Below are 21,957 nucleotides of genomic sequence, written 5' to 3'. Positions count from 1 at the left end.
AGGTGTGGGCACAGGTTTTACAGTTCCTGCGGTGGCAGGGGAAAGTGCCAGAATGGGAGGGTGGGTCGTAGGGGGGTGTGGACCTGACCAGGTAGTCACGGAGGGAACGGTCTTTGCGGAAGGCGGAAAGGGGTGGGGAGGGAAATATATCCCTGGTGGTGGGGTCTTTTTGGAGGTGGCGGAAATGTCGGTGGATGATTTGGTTGATGCGAAGGTTTGTAGGGTGGAAGGTGAGCACCAGGGGCGTTCTGTCCGTGTTACGGTTGGAGGGGTGGGGTCTGAGGGCGGCGGTGCGGGATGTGGACGAGATGCGTTGGAGAGCATCTTTAACCATGTGGGAAGGGAAATTGCGGTCTCTAAAGAAGGAGGCCATGTAACAAGGACAGAACGCCCCTGGTGCTCACCTTCCACCCTACAAACCTTCGCATCAACCAAATCATCCACCGACATTTCCGCCACCTCCAAAAAGACCCCACCACCAGGGATATATTTCCCTCCCCACCCCTTTCCGCCTTCCGCAAAGACCGTTCCCTCCGTGTCTACCTGGTCAGGTCCACACCCCCCTTCGACCCACCCTCCCATTCTGGCACTTTCCCCTGCCACCGCAGGAACTGTAAAACCTGTGCCCACACCTCCTCCCTCACCTCTATCCAAGGCCCTAAAGGAGCCTTCCACATCCATCAAAGTTTCACCTGCACATCCACCAATATCATTTATTGTATCCGTTGCTCCCGATGTGGTCTCCTCTACATCGGGGAGACTGGGCGCCTCCTAGCAGAGCACTTTAGGGAACATCTCCGAGACACCCGCACCAATCAACCAAACCGCCCCGTGGCCCAACATTTCAACTCCCCCTCCCACTCTGCCGAGGACATGGAGGTCCTGGGCCTCCTTCACCGCCGCTCCCTCACCACCAGATGCCTGGAGGAAGAACGCTTCATCTTCCGCCTCAGAACACTTCAACCCCAGGGCATCAATGTGGACTTCAACAGCTTCCTCATTTCCCCTTCCCCCACCTCATCCTAGTTTCAAACTTCCAGCTCAGTTACTGTCTCCTTGACTTGTCCGACCTGCCGATCTTCTTTTCCACCTATCCACTCTACCCTCTCCTCCTTGACCTATCACCTTCATCTCCTCCCCCACTCACCCATTGTACTCTATGCTACTCTCTCCCCACCCCCACCCTCCCCTAGCTTATCTCTCCATGCTTCAGGCTCACTGCCTTTATTCCTGATGAAGGAAACGTTGCCCGAAACGTTGATTTCGCTGCTCGTTGGATGCTGCCTGAACTGCTGTGCTCTTCCAGCACCACTAATCCAGTACCTCACTCTACCGCAAACGCACGGATAACCTCATGATGCTACACTCCACCCTAAACATATTTAAACAGCCAACCCCAACAGACAAGCCCGATGCATACACAGGATCTGCTCAGATGAGGACGAATGCAACGGACACCTGAAGTTGGTGAAGGATGCCCTCATAACAACAGGGTACAATACTCAACTCATCAGTTGCCAGTTCTGACATGCCACAGCAAGAAACCATAATGACCTCCTCAGGAGACAGACACTGGATGCAACCAACAGGGAACCCTTTGTTGTCCAGTACTTTCCTGGAGCCGATTAACTGCGCCACGACCTTGGGTTCATGTCACACTTCAGGTGACCCCACTGCACTATACACACTCACACTCTCTCTCTCTCTCTCTCACTCTCTCACACACTCTCTCTCTCTCACACACACACTCTCTCTCTCTCACACACACACTCTCTCTCTCTCACACACTCTCTCTCTCTCTCTCACACACACACTCTCTCTCTCTCACACACACACTCTCTCTCTCTCTCACACACACTCTCTCTCTCTCTCTCACACACACACTCTCTCTCACACACACAAACACGTACACACACTGTTACATATTGTCACACTCATGTAGGCCCTCTCTCATTGCACACACATTACACCCCCCTACACTCTCACCTATGCATGCACCGTCTCACAGGTTTATACCCCATCATTGTCACGCATATACTTTACCAAGCTGGCACACACACTCTCACATGCACTTATGCACACACTCACTTTGTCTCTTTCTCCACGCGTGCACACGTTTGTGGGGTGAATTTGTATATGCAAATATAATTCTGCAAATATATTCTATTTTACTCAAAAAATGCATAGCCTACAGGCATTCGATCCATATCTTGTAAATTTCACTTAAGAGATAGAACCAGTCTGACTCAAGATTGGGATACAAACACACTTTAACTTCATACCTTTAATACATTGTCTGAGCTGAGATGGAACCTTTTGTTATAAAATCTGAAGTTATCTTGAGAATGTGACTTAAAAGAAGTTCTGTGATTTACATAGCAAATCCATTCTAAAAGATGAAAGACTTAAATCTACATTTGTTCAATATATAATTTCAGCTGCACGACACTATAATCTTTTGCTAAAGATTAGGATCCTGCTTCAGAACCACCTGATGAAGGAGCAGCGCTTCAAAAGTTAGTGCCTCCAAATAAACCTGTTGGACAATAACTTGGTGTTGTGTAAAAGTTAAACATGCATCATTCCGCGGCAAAAAGTTGTAGTTTTGATTCTACACACTACAAAGTAGTCGTGCTAATAGTTTTTTGTTTCCTTGTCTCACTGGGTAAAGATTTCTTTATCCATGCAGCCTTACCACCTCCCACAGGAAATGTTAGTTATTTGTAATGTATCAATAAGATCAAATCAGAGTGTTATTGTGGAACCATATCTTCACAGCAGCAATCTTGAAATTATTTTCTGACTTTTAATTACTGCAAAAAATAAGTAGGGATTTTTATTCAAACAGCAAAAAGATAAAGGGAAAAAGCAGTTTGATGGGGAAATGAGAGATAACGGAGCAACAGGAATGGGACAGGGTGGGGACAGGAAGGATGTGCACTGACTATAACTATCCTGGTGTTGATGTCGCATTCACAATAAATTATTGTATTTGTTTGACAACTTAGAAAATTACAGAACCTTTTAAAATATAGTAATTACATGCTGTCAGAAGGCCAAATTCATCATTTTCATCTGATTATTTGATTTACAACCCTCGAGCTCAAATGGATATACTACCTTCAACTTATTTCCACCAATGTAAGTTGATAAATTCAAAAAGAACTTTTATAATCGTACTATGCTAGGGGCTTGTTAGAACAAGTAATTATATCCATGTGATTATTTATTTGATAAATTTTAAATAATAATTGAGAGGAAAGTGCCAAACATTTGCCAATTTCCTGTAATAATTTGCCCATCAAGTGAGATGAATAAATGTAAGCATACTATTCATAACTGCTTTTGCATGCTGGTAGAATGGTACATGGTAAAGACACTAAACAAGGAGGAAGCTGATTGTTTGTGATTGACTTGAAGAATTATTGCAGTGTTTCATCCCAGCTTTTCTGACTAATGTTGCTTTAAATAGATTACTGCAAGTATTAATATGCTAGTCAGTAAATCTAATTTCCAATGAATTTAATTGCACTTTACAACGTAATACAGTGATAAAACACTTTTTACACAGTTAACATAATCTGCTTTGGTAATGTTAGGAATCTGAAAATAAATCTTGTTATTTGCACTGTTTGTGAAGTCTGTGTTTGACCTTAAAAATTATAGTTATTTGTCTTTATTTGATTACTGACGATTGATGAATGTTACCGCCTTGCTGAGATCTTTTAAAACACCTGTTTCCTGCTTTTCTGTTAAGTAGGTTACATGTTATTTGAACTATTGACTTAATATGTGTTTGGAGAATCTGTTTTCTTTCATCAAAGTTGCCAACAGATTTGGTTATATTTTTTGTTCCACTTCTGATGGCTGATCTAATCTGCCAGTTCTTTTGGTGGATGAGAAAGTACACTTATGATTTTTCAGTGTTTTCTTTTAATTTCAGATATCCATTTTGTTTCTTGGGTGCAGTGTTTAAGTAATTGTCTTTTTCTAATAAAATTAGAATTTAAATCCTGTTATTTACCATAATTTTCTAGCCTGTCCCCTATTTACTGTCTTTCATCTGGTCATGAATTTCTTTTCTCAGATTATTTGCCAAGGCTTATTTTAACAATTACCTCTCTTTCCTCAACATTGCTTCTACTGCTGATTTGTTGTGCAAGGATTCTAATTGAGATCATGCCTTTCTTTTCACAGATTAATCCTGCAAATATCATTGTGTTTTGTGCAATCTCCCCCACTTCATGCAGCATGTTTACATGAACTGTCTTCAGCAATATAAGCCAAATCTATATCATAGCTGTCCTGTTTATCAGTTTCCAGTTATATTTTGTTGGACCTGTCGTTTGAACAAAAAAGGTTTTTTTCCTTCACTGTTTACAAGAAACGCAAATTATTGGAAATCAACTATTCCCCTAATCCATATTCCTTTTCTTTGTTCTGTCTCCTTCTAATTTTTTTCCTATTTTCACAATTCTCTTCTGAACTGGATCATTTTGTCCTCCGCAAGAACGTTAGAGCTTTTCATTTGCTTTCACAGGATGGGAAATCTTTATCAAGTCTCACCCTAACTTTCTCCAGCTTTCTTAATTCTTTGGAACTGTATCCTCCGGCTTGCTTTACTTTTACTACGTTTTTATTGAAGTTCATTAGTACTTTGTCTTCTTCCCACATTCACTAACCTCTGTCTTTTTCAGAACACTTCTCACTTCCAATTTCTTACCATGGGTTGAATTGCTCATGACAGTGATGCTCTTGTCATGGCAGGAAAGTCTCTGCTTGGCTGAGCTGAAGTACTGTTTGAGTCCTATTCCTATCTGCCCATGGATCACAGTAATATTATGGAATATTAAACTATCATATCCTGATTTAAGATATCTCATCTGATCTTATCTCAACTCCTTCCTTACCGCAATGCCTTCCTAAAGTCCTTAACCTATTTCTTCGTTCACCTTAAAATCTACAGTTTCTAGTAGACCTTTTTTCTTGTTCCACTGAATGAGTTTCCTCCTAATCCACGATTTGTTCAGGCCCCATTCATCTAAATCTGTGATATGATTTTAAATCCTTCATGATTTTGAATCCTTCCATTGTTTCCCTTTAATTGTGAGAGTGCAGTCACTCCACACTACCATTCTTAGGTCAGAGGTCACACGGCACCAGATTATGGTCCTACAGGTTTATTTGAAATCAATCTTTTGGAATGCTGCTCCTTCAAGTGAAGCTTGTGATTTCAAATATAACCAGTGGACTACAACCTGGTGTCATGTGACTTTTGACTTTGTCCACCAACACCTTCACTTTGTTCTTCACCAGAACAGTCCATAGTTTCTCTACTACTTGTAAAGAAGCCAAACCTATTTCCAGCACTATCTCTTTCCACTGCCCAACTGCATTTGTTTTTACCTGGTATGATTTGAAGTTTTGTCCACATTGTCCAGGTAAGCAGTTTCACTACAAAAACCATACAATCTTGCTATTCAGGACTCCTTGACCATATCTTTGGTTAGAATACACACCTGTATTGTTGCTGTTTCCTGCTGTTACTATAATTTTAAGCATTTTATTTCATTAATTGTACATTCAATTAAAATCAATCTCTTCTGCCTTGGCAAAGGTAAATCAACATTCTCTTGCTCTGTATTTGTTAGTACGCTTTTCATACACTTTCAAAACTTATCCCTTTCTTAATAAATCACTCTGCCATTTCTTGTAAAACAAGTTTATTTCATCCTCTACTATAATCATCATTTAAAGCCCCAGAACTTTTTACAAAAAAAGACAGTAATTCTCACACACTAGATTTCATCAAGTAATTTGCTGATTATTTTGCCTCCTCTTCATAAAGGCAACCAATTCTACTAGCCTTTCCCATTCCAATGCAGGCCTCTCAAGTTTGTTTCCCACCCCCAGGAAAGTTCTGTTCAGGCTAAGGTGCTTTGAATAGTATGTCCCTTTTTTTTCTAGGTTGTCTGAAACTCTGAACAACCCAGCGGTATTTCTTCTTCTGTGTTTTTATTCCTGAAGAACAATATACTGTGTAGCATTACATTTACACAGAGCAGTTCAGATGATGTGTGAATCTAGCAGTAATCAAATTAAACCTTAAGCTACACCAATCCAATCTGTGCATTTTTTTTGTATAACAAATATCATTAGTAGGTACAACTTCCGTTTGGGACATCTTTTGTTTGCTTTCAATGAGATGAACAGCTTATTTGTGTTTTTTAATTGCATGAATATTGCCAAAGAAAGAGACTTGCTGCTGATTTCCACAGTACCAAGTGACTATTTACAATCATAAAATCATTTTCACTGTGACTATCTTGCATACTATTCCTCTTCACCCTCTTTATGCAATCTGACCACTGATTCACAGAAATGTTACAGTGCAAGAAAAGGCCACTTAAATCGTTCCTGTGTCAGCTTTCTGAGCATTTTGATTTGGTGCCTAAACTCCTGCCTTTTCACATAACCCTGATTGGTTATTTGAATAGCAATAGTGTCTCAAATGAACCTGCCTCCACCTCACTTCCAGGTTATGCCTTCCACTTCTCAACTACTGGCTGTGTGGGGGGGAAAAAAAATTCTCATTTCACATTTACCACTTTTGCAAAACATTTTAGAACTGTGCCTTCTGGTTTTCAATCATATTGCAAACCGGAGCTTTTTTCATATCTGATAATACTATTTGTGATTTTAAAAACTTCTATTAGTTCTTCTCTCAACCTTCTTTGCAAGGGAAAGAATTTGATTTTTTTAATTTAATATCTTTTCTCCTAACTGAAGTTTCTTGTACCTGGAAATATTATCATAAACCTCTTCTGTACTCTCTCCAATATGTTCACAAGCTTCCCAAAGTTCAGTGCCCAAAACTCTACACATACTCCAGGTAAGGTCTAATCAGTGTCCTATAAAGGTTCAGCATAGCTTCCTTGCTCTTGTATTTTATGCCCCTATTCATGAAGCCTGGAATATTGCATACTTTTTAAACCTGTCCTGCCAGCAATAATAGTTTATGCACATATACACACAGATCTCTCTGCTCCCCAACACGTTTCAGAATAATACTCTTTATTTTATGCTGTCACAGTCTTTACACAATGGTACAGAGAATATAGTGTTTCTCTTTTTTTCTGTATTTCTTTGAAATGGGCTGAAATGAAAAAAAAATTCAAAACCTGAATTGTTGAAGGATTGCTTTACTTTTTAAAAAGCAAGAAACCTGACACTCATTGCAAGTTTTGTTTACATGGCTGCTTGTTCAAGCAGTAGTGGAAGTCGAGTTTACAAGCAAGCTGGAGCTAAGGGGTGTGTCCAAATAGAGTTTTGGCTAGCAACAAGTTGGTGATTGGTCCCTGAACTGGTAACCACTTACTGACAAAAGGCTTTCTGCCTGCCATCTAGTTGAAATGTTCCCAGGTAGTTGAACAGTTTGGAGCCTGTGAATGTTTTGGCAGATGTAATCAGATCTCAGCAAAGCAGGATCTGTCTTTTTGTTCTGCAGTAAAATCATCTCAAACCTGAAGATGGCAGGAGGCACAGGGAAATAAACTGCTAACGAATGAAAATATCTGGAGAATGAGTAGCAGCGTCTTGATCAGCACAAATCACCTTCGCAAACCTTGTAGCCAAAGACCACTGAACTGTCTTCCCAGTGTTTTCCTGAAATCACATTTTGGATCGTGGCAATCCTTAATTTGGTAGCCAGTCAGTTGAAGTATACAAAAACAGAAATTACTGGAGAAACTCTGCAGATCTGGCAAAATCTGTGGAGATTAAACAGAGTTAACATTGAGTCCAGTGATCCTCCTTCAGAATACTGAGGTCTTGGGTTTAACTTCAAAATTCTCATTTTTTTTTGTACGATCTTTCAATGTTACTTCATTTTCAAAGAAAGATCTGGCTTACTTTAAAGGCTTTTTGGAGATCTGAGATCTACTTGTTTCTCAGTTATGTGATAAACTGTACTTTAACTAATCCAAACACTCTTGTACTGGCACAAGTTATTTTGCTTTCAAAGTAACTGGTGGCAGTGCAAAAGTGTTGGAATTTGCTTTCTTCAAAAATTAGATGTCTTTATGTAACAGATCTCCTTTGAGTTACAAAACAAAAAGCACAACTGATAAGTTTCACTGCTTTGTTGCAGAGAATGTTTTTTTCCAATTTATATTTCCAAATTAAAATAGCTGTAGCCTTTATATCATACTTGAATGCAGTCAGCACATCTTCAGCAATGTTACTTTCTTTCCTTGTATAATCACGTCTGTATTCTATGAAGGCTTTTATGCTGCCCCTTAGTGGCATAATTTTCAGATGTGGGATTCGTTGAATGATATTAAATTCTCCCTCATATTGGTTCTGATCCTTGATAATTTTTATGTATCAGATTCTTATTACGTGACATGAGATAACATTTTCTCTACAATAAGACCAGCATTATTTTCAGTAATTGGTGTGAACAGAATCTTATTGGGATGTGATAGAATTATGCAAGAAGTCTCAATGTCCTGATCAACTTGCTTGGAGATTATAGGTTGTTCAAAACTTTATTAATGTCCCAAATCACCTCATTAATATTCAGCTTTCTCTTACCAAATATGTGAACAAACTAACCATTGAGAATTCTTGTCGTGGAAGTCAGTGCAGGCACCTGGTGCATATAAGTCTTTGTTCATCTTCCACATGCAACAGTAAAGCTCTAAATACTCAATGCATGGTGTATCTTGTATGGACATGAAGCTAGGCATCATGGTGGCACAGTTACATTCAGAGCTACGCAGAGTTGAACAAATGGATGAAGTGCAAAAACGATCAGATATGTACAAACATGGTATTTCCAATACAGTGCACTGTCACCCATGTCATCAAAGTTCCAGTCCTGTTCTTCTATGTACATGCGGATGAAGTCCCTGATTTCTGATACTGCTTCCTGCGGCTGAGCATATGTTTTAACTCCAACAGCTCTCCAAATGCCAGTGGCCTGGTCATTTATTCCTCTACTAGCTCCATAGCCGAAGCACAGACATGCTCACTAGATTCTGCTGTCAAAACTATGTAAGGCTGATATCCCCGTTGTACTGTCAGTATCTGAGCAGGTAAAGGGTGCAGGAAACCTATGCTTCAGCCTGAAGCCTCTGTATACTCGCCTTAAAGTAGTTGGCTTCTGACAGAATACGTTTCTTCTCTGCAAAGTTTATGAACATCCTGCAATCCTAGTGATACCGCTAACACAAAAGGGAGGGAAGATGTCTGTGCCAGTAGTTACAAATGGTATACAATGGTTGTCAGGTGGACAGAGGAACTGCATCAGTGATATCCTCAAGGCCTCATTAGGAATGCCACACTTTCACCATCAACATCTGGGAATCACTGGCCCAAGACCACCCAAAGTGAAGGAGGAGCATCCGAGTAGGCATTGAGCACCTTGAGACTTACTGTCAGAAAAATGCGGAAGCCAGGTGAAGACAGCACACCCCACCCACCTCTTCCCACAACCAATTCTACCCCGAGTATAAGAGTTTACAGCAGCCACATTGTTCTGTAAAGCCACCGACAGACTTGCCCTGCAAGTGGAAGAGAGTCACTCTTATCTGTGAGGAACTGCCAATGATGATGAGACGTGAATCACTTGGCAACTCCACAGCAGTTCTGGTCTTCTCCTGCGAGGGATGGTTTCTCTCCTTGTGCAGGATGAAGATTCCGCTGTCAGGCACCCCTCCACCCTTCCAGGCCCTATCTGCCCTCTTGTTAGCTGTCTTCTCCTTGAATAGGGGAAAGGGAGGGATTGAATGAGCAGAATGTCAGGAAGTGGCACTGCTATTGGTGCTGGCGCAGGTGGTTAAGAAGTGATGAGGTCTTCCAAGGAAATGAGTAGGTAGTGCAGATAGCAGGTAGAGTTCCTAGTCTGGGTGGCTGGGAAAGGGGGAAGTAAGTGAAGGCAGACGTTGCATGCAAAAGTGTGTGTGTATTGGTGTGAGCCTTGGCAGGAGGTGGGCACATAAATAGAAATAGGATGAGAATGAGAGCACAGAGAGGAGTGTAGTACTTACCTTGTGGAGTGGGGAAGGTCACTGACCTTGCAGCACTGCTGGGCATTCCTCCACAATGTGGAGTCCACGTTGACCTGGGTGGCAGAGTCTGGCCTCGGCCTCTGATACTCGACCACTGGGAAATGAGCACTGCACCACCCCCTTCACCAGGATCATGTGAAATTTTGAAAATTAACTTGCTTTGTGCAAATAATGGCATTTTTGATTTTCAGGGAGAGGTGGGCACCAAAGAGAGTGGAGCGTATTATTTCCCTCTCCAACTCTATCTTGATCATGCAGCAATGCCCTCTGAGAAGGGTACTGCTAGTCACTGGTCACTTGGGTGTTTCCTTTCTCCTCTGGTGGAAATTGAATACAGATCTGCACACCTGTTGTCTTTCACCGTCTCTCACACCTGCACACACACAACATGGGTAACAAAAAAAAAGCACTTTTGATAGTTAAAGCCCTGAAATGAATAAAAACAAACTGCTTTGATCTACTGACACTATAATCTGTTGAGCATCCATAACAGCATTGTTCCAACTATTATCAAAATATCATGACAGCTTCAAACACATGGGAGTTATGAATTGATTGTGTCCTGCCTAATTGCTTAGACTGACTGATTTGCCTGTTTCTGGATTCCATTTAGATTTCTAAAGCTGTTTGCAAATCTTTTGATCACCAATAATAAGTTTGGGGATTTAGAAACATATCCAGAAGCTTTAAAACTCTGCTTTTAATTGGCAAATTTTAAAATCATTTTGAACAAGAGTAGGCATCATATTTATTTATTAGCCAAATATATTCTCTTAGATGAATTCTGGTCTTCAATTTAAGCTCCAAACCTTTGAATGTCTGATTGTTTCAAAGCACAAACTGAATCTTATTAAAAATCAAGAGGCTCGAAAATCCTTTTTCTTTTGATGAAATGAATTACCAGATATCAAAAATTGAGAAAAAAATCAATATGCAATGCTAAAAGTGCAATTTATTAACTTTCATGTACAATGAGGTATTTGTAAATAGCCGACATGTTCAGACTTTTGTCTGACTGGAACTCCTTCCCTAACTTCTCTCTTTTCCACTAAGACACTCCTGAAAACTTATCTTTTTGATCAATGTTTAGTCAATTTATCTAATGCCTCTATGCGGTTTTGATATTGAATGTTTGCCTCATTACACGTCTGTGAATTACCTTGTTTTTTTAAAAAAAACTGTAATTGTTCTATTGCTGTCGAATAAGCTGGGACAGTTAAGAAACCTAAAAGTTTATCTTCTCCAAAACTGGTTTACAGTAGTTTGTAGGCTTGTACTTAGAATCACACAAAATGAAACTATTCAATATACTTTGATCATCCAGCTCTTTGGAAAGAACTGTCCAATTAGTCTCACTTCATTGCTCCTTCCCCAAAGACCTGCTTACAGGGGTTCCCAAATTACAAACATCTGACTTGTAAATGCTCGTAATTATGAATGTGGTTTCATATGTGATTACAGTTTTAATGTCCTGACATTTGAACATTTCCCATACCTACAAACAGTGCAGAACAGAATCTGTTTGCAATCCCAGCACTGCCTGTATTTATCCAAATCCCTTTTTGAAAATTCCAATGGAATTTGCTTCTCCAACCCTTTTAGGTAGTGCATTCTGGATTATAACAAGTTACTGCACAAAGAAACAATATTTTAATTTCTTTGTTGAATTTTTGGCAAATAAATTTCTTTCTTTCGATGCTGACATTACTGACTGTCTAGATTGGTAAAAATTGATTTCACTGTCATGCAACCTTCATAATTTTGAAAACATCTACAAAATATTCCTACTAGCATGTCATCTCTCCACACAACTGCAATAGCAACTTCACACTCCCACAATAGCACCATACTGATAAATCTCTTCTGCACTCCCCAAGGCTTTGACATTCTTTTGAGAGTGTGGAATCCACAATCGGGCACAATGCTTTATGATTCACTGGTTAGGCCTCAGCTAAAGTTTACCATTACTTTCCTTGTTCCCTACTTCCACTGATGAAATTAAAGTATTGTATTTTTAAACATTATATTCAATATGACCTGCTGTATGAATTTGGAGTTCACTAACTTTAATTTCTAAGAACTAAGTCAATTCTAATTATAGACTAATTTGAGAGTCAATCCAAAAGCTTATTAGATTTAGTTATAATACCCATTCTGGATACAGATATGTTCTTGCAAGCTTTATAGAATTTATCATGTTTATCATAATAAGTACAAAAGAAATAATACTTAATAAAAGTAGTGATTTTACAGTCTAACCAATTCAGGATACCAGTTCATGACAGCCATTAACTGGGCACAGATTTATTTTTCTATTCTCTCTTCAATTGTCTTTTTCTTGCACAGAGCTACCAAAATCAAGGTCTTATTGATCCTTGCTAATCTATAAGACAGGAACATGGTTGAAGGTTGTGGACAAACTCTACAAGAGAAAAGAGGTGGGGTACCACAGAATTTGCAGTATGTGACTTGCTCTGCCGTTTACATGGCTGGTTCAGTTAAGTTGAGACCATGGCAATCCCCAGGATGTTGTGATTCAACAACAGTAAAGCAGTTAAATGTCAAAGGAAGATGGATTTGCCCTTCTTGGCAATGATCATTAGTACTTGTGCAATGCACATGTTATTTGGATAGTGGTCATTGACCTGTAAATTCCATTTATGGGCAAAACTGACACACCAGTTAGAATTTCTACACTTTCTATGCTTTTTCATAGTAAGAAACTATTTATGGATGCTTTGCTTATACTGTAAGCGTGGTTTAATTTAAGTTGTTGAGTTTCTTGGAATGGGGATAAACCGAATTGTCTGATACTCCTGAAGGGACAATCACTTTGTTAATAAGTCATAAACTGTAAAAACTAAAATAAATTATCTTCTGATTTAACTAGTTGAATGCCCAAGTTGTCTGTAAGAAGAATTTATTAATATAAAACACTAAACAAACTTTTAATAACTCAGATTCCTGTTTTGTTCTCTTGGTACCTATAAATTGTCAAGTTTGATCCCTGAAGACAAAGTCTTTTGAACACTTCATATGTAACTATTAATTGTGGTGTTAGCGTGTTACAGATCATGCAGAGTTGCTGTGATAGTATGCACTTTATATGCATATTATGGTCTGGAGCTACGGATAGTGACTGTAGAGGCACCAACTACCCTTGCATCAAAAAGCTAACCAGGAATCTTTTCCAATCTTGCCACTTACCATTAGCACATGTAGAGGGATTTGCAGCTTGATGCATCAATCTGTCTAGCTACATTATGAATGCACATTCCTTGGCAACAGATCTTATCGTGGGACTCACACCTGGAGTTTTTGACTGAGGTAAGGATGTGCCACTGTGCTACAAAAACCTTTTAGCTGCGAGAGAGGAAAAAAATTATTCGATTATTTTCCCCTTTCTATTCATTGCAGATTCTGGGCCTGCAAATGAGATTATAATCTGCTGATTAGATTTCCTACAGCATGGAAATAGGCCCTTCTGCTCAACAAGTCCACACTGACCCTCCGAAGAGTAGCCCACTCAGACCCATTTCCCCTACTCTTATTACCCCTGACTAATGTACCTAACACTAGTGGCAATTTAGCATGGCCAATTCACCTGACCTGACATCTTTAGATTGTGGGAGGAGACCAGAGTACCCGGAGGAAACCCACACAGACACAGGGAGAATGTGCAAACTCCCCACACAGTCACCTGAGGCGGGAATTGAACTTGGGTCCCTGGCACTGTGAGGTAGAAGTGTTAACCACTGAACCACCGTGCCACCCTATATATGGTAAAATTTTTGAAAATATTAATTGACATCAGCCAAGAGTGCCTAAATTCTTACAGTGCAACAAGCTACAAAGACATTATACTTGGTGACAATCATCAACAATGTGCCAGTTGGATATGGAAGTAATCTTCTGAGATATCTCATATGCTTTGTAGTGAATAGCCTTGGACTATAGAGCTGACACACAGTGCATGTGCACATTATCTGACTGGAAAACCATGCATATTACTGCATTGTTGCTTGGGCTTTACAATATCAGAAATTATGTGCTATGACCTTTCCCTGTACTGTGTATACTTTGATACATTGTTTGCAGCAGCTTTTGACTAATACCATTTTTCCTTCAGTAATGGAAGGTGTCATTAATTTCCTATCCAGCAAAAACATAGATCCTGAACTTTTCGCTTTACTAACTGGAACAGAAAAATCATAAGATCAAATATCAAGGATTAATAAATCATATTGAGACAGTTAAAAGGGAAAAGATGCATCATTGTACTGATATCCTTCAGTTTAACTCAATCACTCTTGAAAGATACTGGTGTCATATAAACATGATGCAAGAAACAGCTTCTTTATTAACTTCCAAACTTACATTTAAATTATACAAAAATATTTTAAAACATTGCAACTCAAAAATCTATTTCAAGAAACAAGTTTAATTAAATATTATAGTTAATAATGAATGTCAGACATCAACTTTATTTCGAATCTAATCCAGTGATCTGAAAGGGAAGAATTGAATTGGACACATCCAACACAAAGACCAACCAGTGTCACAACAAGTTAACCAATGAGGCAAAAAATCTGATGCTATCTCTGTTTGGATTATACTGAGACAAACCAGCTGCAATCTACAGGAAACCTTTTCACAATAACAGACAGTCCTAAAGATGTATTTTTTAGCTCGACATTGTGGAAGAAATATTTTTAGCTTCATAAAAAGTTTTGTCTTCTTCAAATTTCTGCATTTTACCAGGATTCTTTTTACCAAAAATTGCATTTTAAAAATTGATTCATGGGACATGGTCATTGCTGGCAATGCCAGTGTTCACGGACTATCGTTAATTGCTCTTGAAAAGGTGGCCACCTTTTTGAAATGCTGCAGTTATGTGCTGAAGATACTCCTACAACCTGCTGCTAAGTGCAAAGTTATAGGATTTTGACCCAATAATGATTTGGAAACAGCAATATATTTCTGAATCATGAAGTGTTTGACTTAGAGGGGATCTTGTATCTTGATTCATTTCAATGAATGAATAATTGTTGAATGTTTACCAGACTTAAATTATTATGGTGTTCTGTGCATTCATTACACATATCATGAAAAGGAAGGATCAAATGTATAGATAGAAAACTTGGGGGCTTATCATCTTTAGTATTAGGACATTTCAAGTGCTCATCTAAGTACTACTTAAAGATTGTGAGGTTTCATGCCTCGATGAAAGAAGGTGAGTACTGGCAGTTCCAGCAGCACAAGTGTAGCCACTGAAGATCCTGGTTTGAGTTCTCCCCTGCATTCTTGGAAAAATGGACTGAGATATTTCTTGCTTCCATTGTAAAATGGACTGATCAAGTCCCAATGAATATGTGTGTATGGCATTAGGGTGATGGAGCAAAGATGGTAACTAGTCTTAACACTGGCCTTATTCTACCTCCTCCTATCCATTTAGGAAGTCACCTAGTATTCCAAAGTTTTTTTTCCAAACTGGCAGGTGTTATAGGAATAATTCTTAAAGCTGAACCTTATGCTGCATGAGGTCGCCTGTGCTATCACTCACCTTGGGGTAGGCTTGCTGTTGCCACCATCCTCTGTTAGGATAGGGATCCATTGAGTTCATTGGGTCTGGTGTGATAAATGCAAAACCATTTACTAGTATAATGAGAAGAGGTGCTTGTGTTAAACATGATGTAGTTTTTTTGCAGGATAACAAATAATTGCACATTACACAGCTATGATAGACATTGTCACAGAGCTGTTACAATGACTGCTGTAAACTGTTGTTACACCAAGTCAGAATGAATTATCATAGTGGATGGTGTTTAAGGCACTCCTCAGTATTAATTGTTTCAGACTCTTACACCCTTATACAAGAGTAGGTGTCAGAGATAACTAAAAGTTACTAAGCATGCCTACAAGGATTGTTTAAAATGTGAAATTCTCACCCAATCCAAGAAGATCAGATGTGGTCTTCGGTGGAGGCTCTGAGAGTGTATGCTGGGGTCACAGACCTGTGGATTTTCAAGGTCCATATTTATAAAAAAAACTACAGAAGAACAACAATCTATTTTAAGGAGTTAAGGTTCAATATCACAATCACATTCTTTGCAAAACAAAATTTCAAATGAGAAGAAAATGTTGAATACTGAAAAATACTGGGTGCTTTCTCATTTACTTCATGACTTATTGCCTTAAGCACTTTGTGGTCAGCAGCAAACACAGGCAGGAAGTAATCACATTTACATTTGCCCCTTGACTTACTGTGGGGTCTTGAACTGCAAGTAGCAGCAATGAGAATTCACTTCAATGAGCAACCCATACAGGGCCATTTGTGGAATCTTGTTCAGAACAACTGCAGATTTCCTGAGCCAAGACTGAGACAAACAGTGAAGGATTTGAAGTCACTTCCATGACTGGAAATGCAGGGAGATGGGAGATGGGAGTTGTAAGTTCATATCAGCAGCTGGAAGTGCCAGTTCCTTGTTCTATTCTACTCCTAGTTTCCAGAAGGTAGGTTGGGAGTTAGGAAAGGAATGAATAGCAGCGTAACTGTTTGACTCATGTGATTTTCCAGTTGGTCCCATATTTTCAGAGACGGTTGTGGTGGTTTCTGGGGGGTGGATTAGCTTACTTGCCTAGTAGCAATAGCTTGGGAGTACTTTGTGGAGTGGGGACACCATTCCAAGCAGGCTTAGACACGTTCCCTCCCTGCCTCCATGCACCATTCAATACAAGTTAATCTTTTCACCTGCAGTTCCAGAGCCACGCACTATTCCTAGGTAAGAGGTTCGAAGACCGGTTCCCAGGTCTTTGCCAATGACATTCGAAGTTGGCCCTTCAAATAATGTCATGATACACTTCCTTACATCTTCTCTACAGTGTTTATAGACTCTTATAGATTATTATTGCAGTCATTTACCTTATCTGCCTATACTTATGACTGAAGTGCATGACAAGTTTTGATTTGACAGCATATCTTTCATAAAGACTTACCTCACACAGAGAAACAATCCACATAATAAATTATTTTATCAAAATTCAAGTTAATAACTAAAACTTTTCTGTATGAACACTAACTGCCATACTTTCAAGTTCAATATTGACCAGTGCATTAGAGAGGATTACAAGCCCCCTCTACTACTCACAGTACTCTCTGATATCTAAGCTAAAATATATCCCATTAAAGCACATTTAAAATTCAGGGTGCCATTTCCAAAATGCAGTATATGTTTGAAAATAAGAAATAAGTGAATAATTTTATAATATGTTATTCATTAAGTATCCATAGAAAACCTGCATGAATGTACTATATGCGGCTATGAAGAATACAAATACAAATCTCACGTAATATAAACTATATAAGATTGAACTTATTACAGGTGGAATCTCCCTTCTGGTCTTGGATACAACATTAACAGAGTTCAACTGTTCTAGTGCCACCTACAGTAGAAACACCATTAGATTACTTACAGTGTGGAAACAGGCCCTTCGGCCCAACAAGTCCACACCGCCCCGCCGAAGCGCGACCCACCCATACCCCTAATCTAACACTACGGGCAATTTAGCATGGCCAATTCACCTGACCTGCACATCTTTGGACTGTGGGAGGAAACCGGAGCACCCGGAGGAAACCCACGCAGACACGGGGAGAACGTGCAAACTCCACACAGTCAGTCGCCTGAGGCGGGAATTGAACCCGGGTGTCTTGCGCTGTGAGGCAGCAGTGCTAACCACTGTGCCACCGTACCATATTACACTTTTCACCAAAGAGCACACCACCCTTTTTAGCAATCACTTAAAGCAGCCATACCGATTCCTCAAGTAGACCTAGCAGTGATATTTTTGTTATCAAATTATTTGATAACAATGAGCAAATTGCTCACTGAAATGATGGTTAGATGCTCTATTTAGTTAAAGTTGGTAGTGAATTGGATTGAACCCAATTTACAGCACAACACAAAAAGTAATTGAAGATAATTTAAAAACCTATTTTCTACAAATAACAGTACCACAAGTACAGGGAGCACAGCGGCACTGAAAACATTAATTTAGTAATTGAATACATTTTGAAAAACATAAACACTGTTACCAGGACCATTATACTTCCAGGTGCTTCACACTGCCCTCAGGCTGTGTGTCATAAACAACCACGATACTGAAATCAATCACTGATCAAGCAACAATAAATAGGACAACAGTTGTATAAATACCACATACTGAACTGAATTGTAAACCTCTTCTGTGAATCACCAAGAACATGTGGAATGTATGCCTTACATGACTATATCAGCCACAGTGAGCCACAATCTTAAAACTGACAGAATTAGAAAGTAACTCTGCTGTCAGAGATAATATTATCTTGTTAAATAGCTTTCTTTTAAGTCTTTCTAATATCTCAGTAAACAAACTGAGAATAAAGGTTATCAAACTGCTCGAGACTGAAGTTTCTAATGATTCTAATCCAGCTGTAACGTTTCTTGTTAATACTGACAACCGTGGCCATGTAATGTGTCTTTTCAAAGGTTTATACCTATCACAAATGAAATAAGAATGGCGTAGTCTTCAGTAACCTCGAACACATAGTCCCACACCCTGTTGACAAGGAGTGAATTTGAAGATCAGAACTGCAGCCCCTCAAAGATCTTGGATTAAGTCATTTGGTTCAATTCCTGGGCCTTGTGCCTTTGTTGCCTCTTTCTAATTTTGATCATCCACTTCACACTCAACTTTGCAAATTCTGCTGCCTTGAACAAAGCCAAGAAGACACCACAGAGGATAGCGATTGTGTTCCATGGATTGGCTGTGATTATCTGCAAACATTCAAAATCAAACAATTACCAAATATGTTGGGGTTTCTAATTAGCAAGTACCCCAGTTTGTACTTGATGTGTGCAATAATTAACTTTCTACAGAGTACTGGAAAATATATTGGTGGTATTCCACAAATGTGGAAGATTTGCATCTCAAATACCAGTCTCATGTCACAAGGATTTAGACCAACTTGGTTTCCTACAAACCATTACAGCTAACCATATTTTGTTTGTTCCATGATAATTTCAAGTTATTTTCTCTTCATTAATATTAAAAAATACAAAACTAAGTAAAAAGGAGGAAATATGGCCAATGCCACTTGAGATGGTCAATAAATAGTCCAAGGCATTCCCTATTTTCTAGAAAGCTGTAAGATCTCAATATTGTTGTTAGTGGACATTAATCCTATTAAAATGCAAAGGAATGCAGAGAACAATGAAAACACTTACATCACGGACTTCCTGAATGAAAGGATCCTTCCACTCAAATACGGCAAAGAACAATTGGTCAGTATGTTCAGAAACAGGCCGGTGGTCATTGTATCGCAGCAGAGTAGACTGTGTGAATAGTAAGAAAATAGTTTAGAAGCAAATATCAAAGGAATGTCCATCCCACAGATGTTTTAAAACATATTTAAAGTAGAACAGCATCAATCCAACTGGTTTTACTGGAATTCAACCTCAATGTCAGATGCCTAATCGAAGTAATGAGCGTACAAAGTTACAACTGAATCTTAAGTTATAAGCATTGCAATTAGATTAGATTCCCTACAGTGTGAAAACAGGCCCTTCAGCCCAACCAGTCCACAGTGACCCTCTGAAGAGTAACCCACCCAGACCCATTTCCCTCTGACTAATACACCTATCGCTATGGGCAATTTAGCACGGCCAATTCACCAGACCTGCACATCTTTGGACTGTGGGAGGAAACCCACGCAGACACAGGGAGAATGTGCAAACTCCGCACAGACAGGAGCCCAAGCCTGGAATCAAACCTGGGACCCTAGTGCTGTGAGGCAGCAGTGCTAACCACTGAGCCACCATGCCGCCCACATTATTTACGAACTCCACAGGTGTCAGCTTTGCTCAGTTGGTAATGCTCTCACTTCCTTCTGGTTTCAGACCTCATTCTAAAATGAGCATCTAGATTAGATCCATGGTTAAACATAGAATAGTAGAACAGTGCACGTGTTTGTCTCCCCTGGCAGAGTGCTCCAGGCAACTACCACCCTCTGTGTAAAAACAACTTCCTTCACACATTTCCTTTAAACTTTTCTCCTCTCACCTTAAGCCTATGCTCACCACTATTTGACATTTCCATCTCGGGAAAAAAGATTCTGACGATCCACCTTCTCTATGCCTCTTGTTCCTTTATCAGGTCACCCCTCAGCCTCCAGCTCTTTAGCAAAATCAATCCAAGTTTGTCCAATCTTTCCTTATAGCTAATTCACTCCAATTCAGGCAACATCCTGGTAAATCTCTTACTGCATCATCTCCAAAGCCTCCACATCCTTCCTATAAGGTGGGGACGGATTCTCTCAACTTTCTCTCCTCCAAAGTAAACAACCTAAGCTTATCAAGCTCCCTTCATAGCTGAAGTGCTCCACCTCAGATACCATTCTGGTGAATCTCATCTATACTCCCTCCAGCACAATCACATTCTTCCGATTGTGTGATGAACAGAACTACACACAGTATTCCAGCTGTGAACTGACCAAAGTTCAGTACAGTTCCAACATGACCTCCCTGCTCATATAATCTGTGTCATAACGGATAAAGGTTCTTAAACATTTTTGACTAAAAGGCCACTTTACAAATGTATAAGTAATCACGGACCATGATCTTGCCCAATGCTCCACAACTGCATAATCAACTCTCTCAGTAGTCATTCAGTTGTTGCAGGATATTTTAAAACACGAGTGTGATAAAATGTGAAACACGTTTGATTTAGTTTCAATCATTTTAACTCAATTTATAAATGAGCTATTAAGGTAGACAGCACCTTCAAAACTCATGACCACTTCCATCTAGAAAGACATGGGCAGGAGATTTATGAGAAGATCACCACCTGCAAGTTCCTCTCCAAACCACTCATCACCCTCACTTGGGAATATATCACTGTTCCTTCACTGTCACTGGGTCAAAATTTGGGAATTCCCTCCCTAAGGGCATTGCAAAGCAACCAACAGCACGTGGGCTGAAGCAGTTCAAGAAGGCAGCTCATCAGCACCTTCTCAACAGCAATCAGGGATGGGCAATAAATGCTGTTCCACTCAGTGACGCAGAGGTCTCACGAGTAAATAAAACAAAATGACAACTCGCTTAATTGATTCATAAATAGGAAAACATCAAAGATGGCATTACAACTGCCAACTCTGAACTGAAAGGAGGTTAATTACAATGACATTTACTGACATAGCCAAGAAATCACTCTCATTTGTTTGATATAGCAAAACTTTGAGCATAATTCAATGATACCATGGCATTCTTACAATACTGATTGAGACTTCCCTACTCGACATGTCTCACGGTCCCAACGCCCTCATTACCTCTTGTCTGAATTCCACTGACTCACTTCCATCTTCCTCCGTCGTTTTCACCAGAGACATTTTGACCCAAGTTCGAAACCCTCCAGAAAATGTCCACATAGAATAAGAACGTTCACAGTCCTGCATGAATTGTGCTTTATCAGAACTGAAAGACAAATGCCAACATAATACTCTCTGTTCAGCTTATGAGACAGCTCTACCTCCTTACACTTAAACAATACAGAACAGCAGAATTCATCCAGTATTCATCTTTGCTCATTAGTCTGGCAATGTGATCAGAATTTACTTTTGATGCAAAGTCACAACCTGAAATATTAACTTATTTTCCTCGCAGCTGCTGTCAGACCTGTTGAGTTCTTCCAGCAATTTCCTTTTGAGTGTCAGATTTTCAGCATTTCTGTTATTTTGTTTTAATGGTCATGTTGTGGAAGAATTTAACTTTGTCACTTTTAATATGCAACATGACGACAAAAAAAATACTATGCTGCTGCTAAGATGTGGTAGAATAATTAGGTCACCAAG

At 39.5% G+C, this 21,957-nt stretch overlaps 1 protein-coding gene across 7 annotated transcripts in view; it reads right to left on the bottom strand.

The window, feature by feature from the left end:
* Window positions 1-14,431: 14,431 nt before the first annotated feature.
* Window positions 14,432-21,957, bottom strand: part of pacc1 (proton activated chloride channel 1) — a 51,158-nt gene continuing 43,632 nt past the window's right edge. For 6 of the 7 annotated variants that reach the window (XM_072580819.1, XM_072580820.1, XM_072580822.1 and 3 more), the window contains 3 exons: window positions 21,436-21,580; window positions 19,337-19,444; window positions 17,534-18,886 (listed from right to left, as the gene is read on the bottom strand). In XM_072580819.1, the coding sequence (XP_072436920.1) occupies window positions 18,725-18,886; window positions 19,337-19,444; window positions 21,436-21,580 (415 nt within the window). In that variant the 3' untranslated portion in view covers window positions 17,534-18,724. Of the gene's footprint in view, window positions 16,088-17,533; window positions 18,887-19,336; window positions 19,445-21,435; window positions 21,581-21,957 lie in introns of those variants that run through there. The other variant, XR_011961850.1, reaches the window with a different exon arrangement.

This window comes from Chiloscyllium punctatum, chromosome 11, assembly GCF_047496795.1.
Source record: "Chiloscyllium punctatum isolate Juve2018m chromosome 11, sChiPun1.3, whole genome shotgun sequence".
Classification (NCBI taxonomy): Eukaryota; Metazoa; Chordata; class Chondrichthyes; order Orectolobiformes; family Hemiscylliidae; genus Chiloscyllium; species Chiloscyllium punctatum.
Note: the sequence above shows the minus strand (reverse complement) of the source record. Positions and strands in the feature narration are given on the sequence as shown.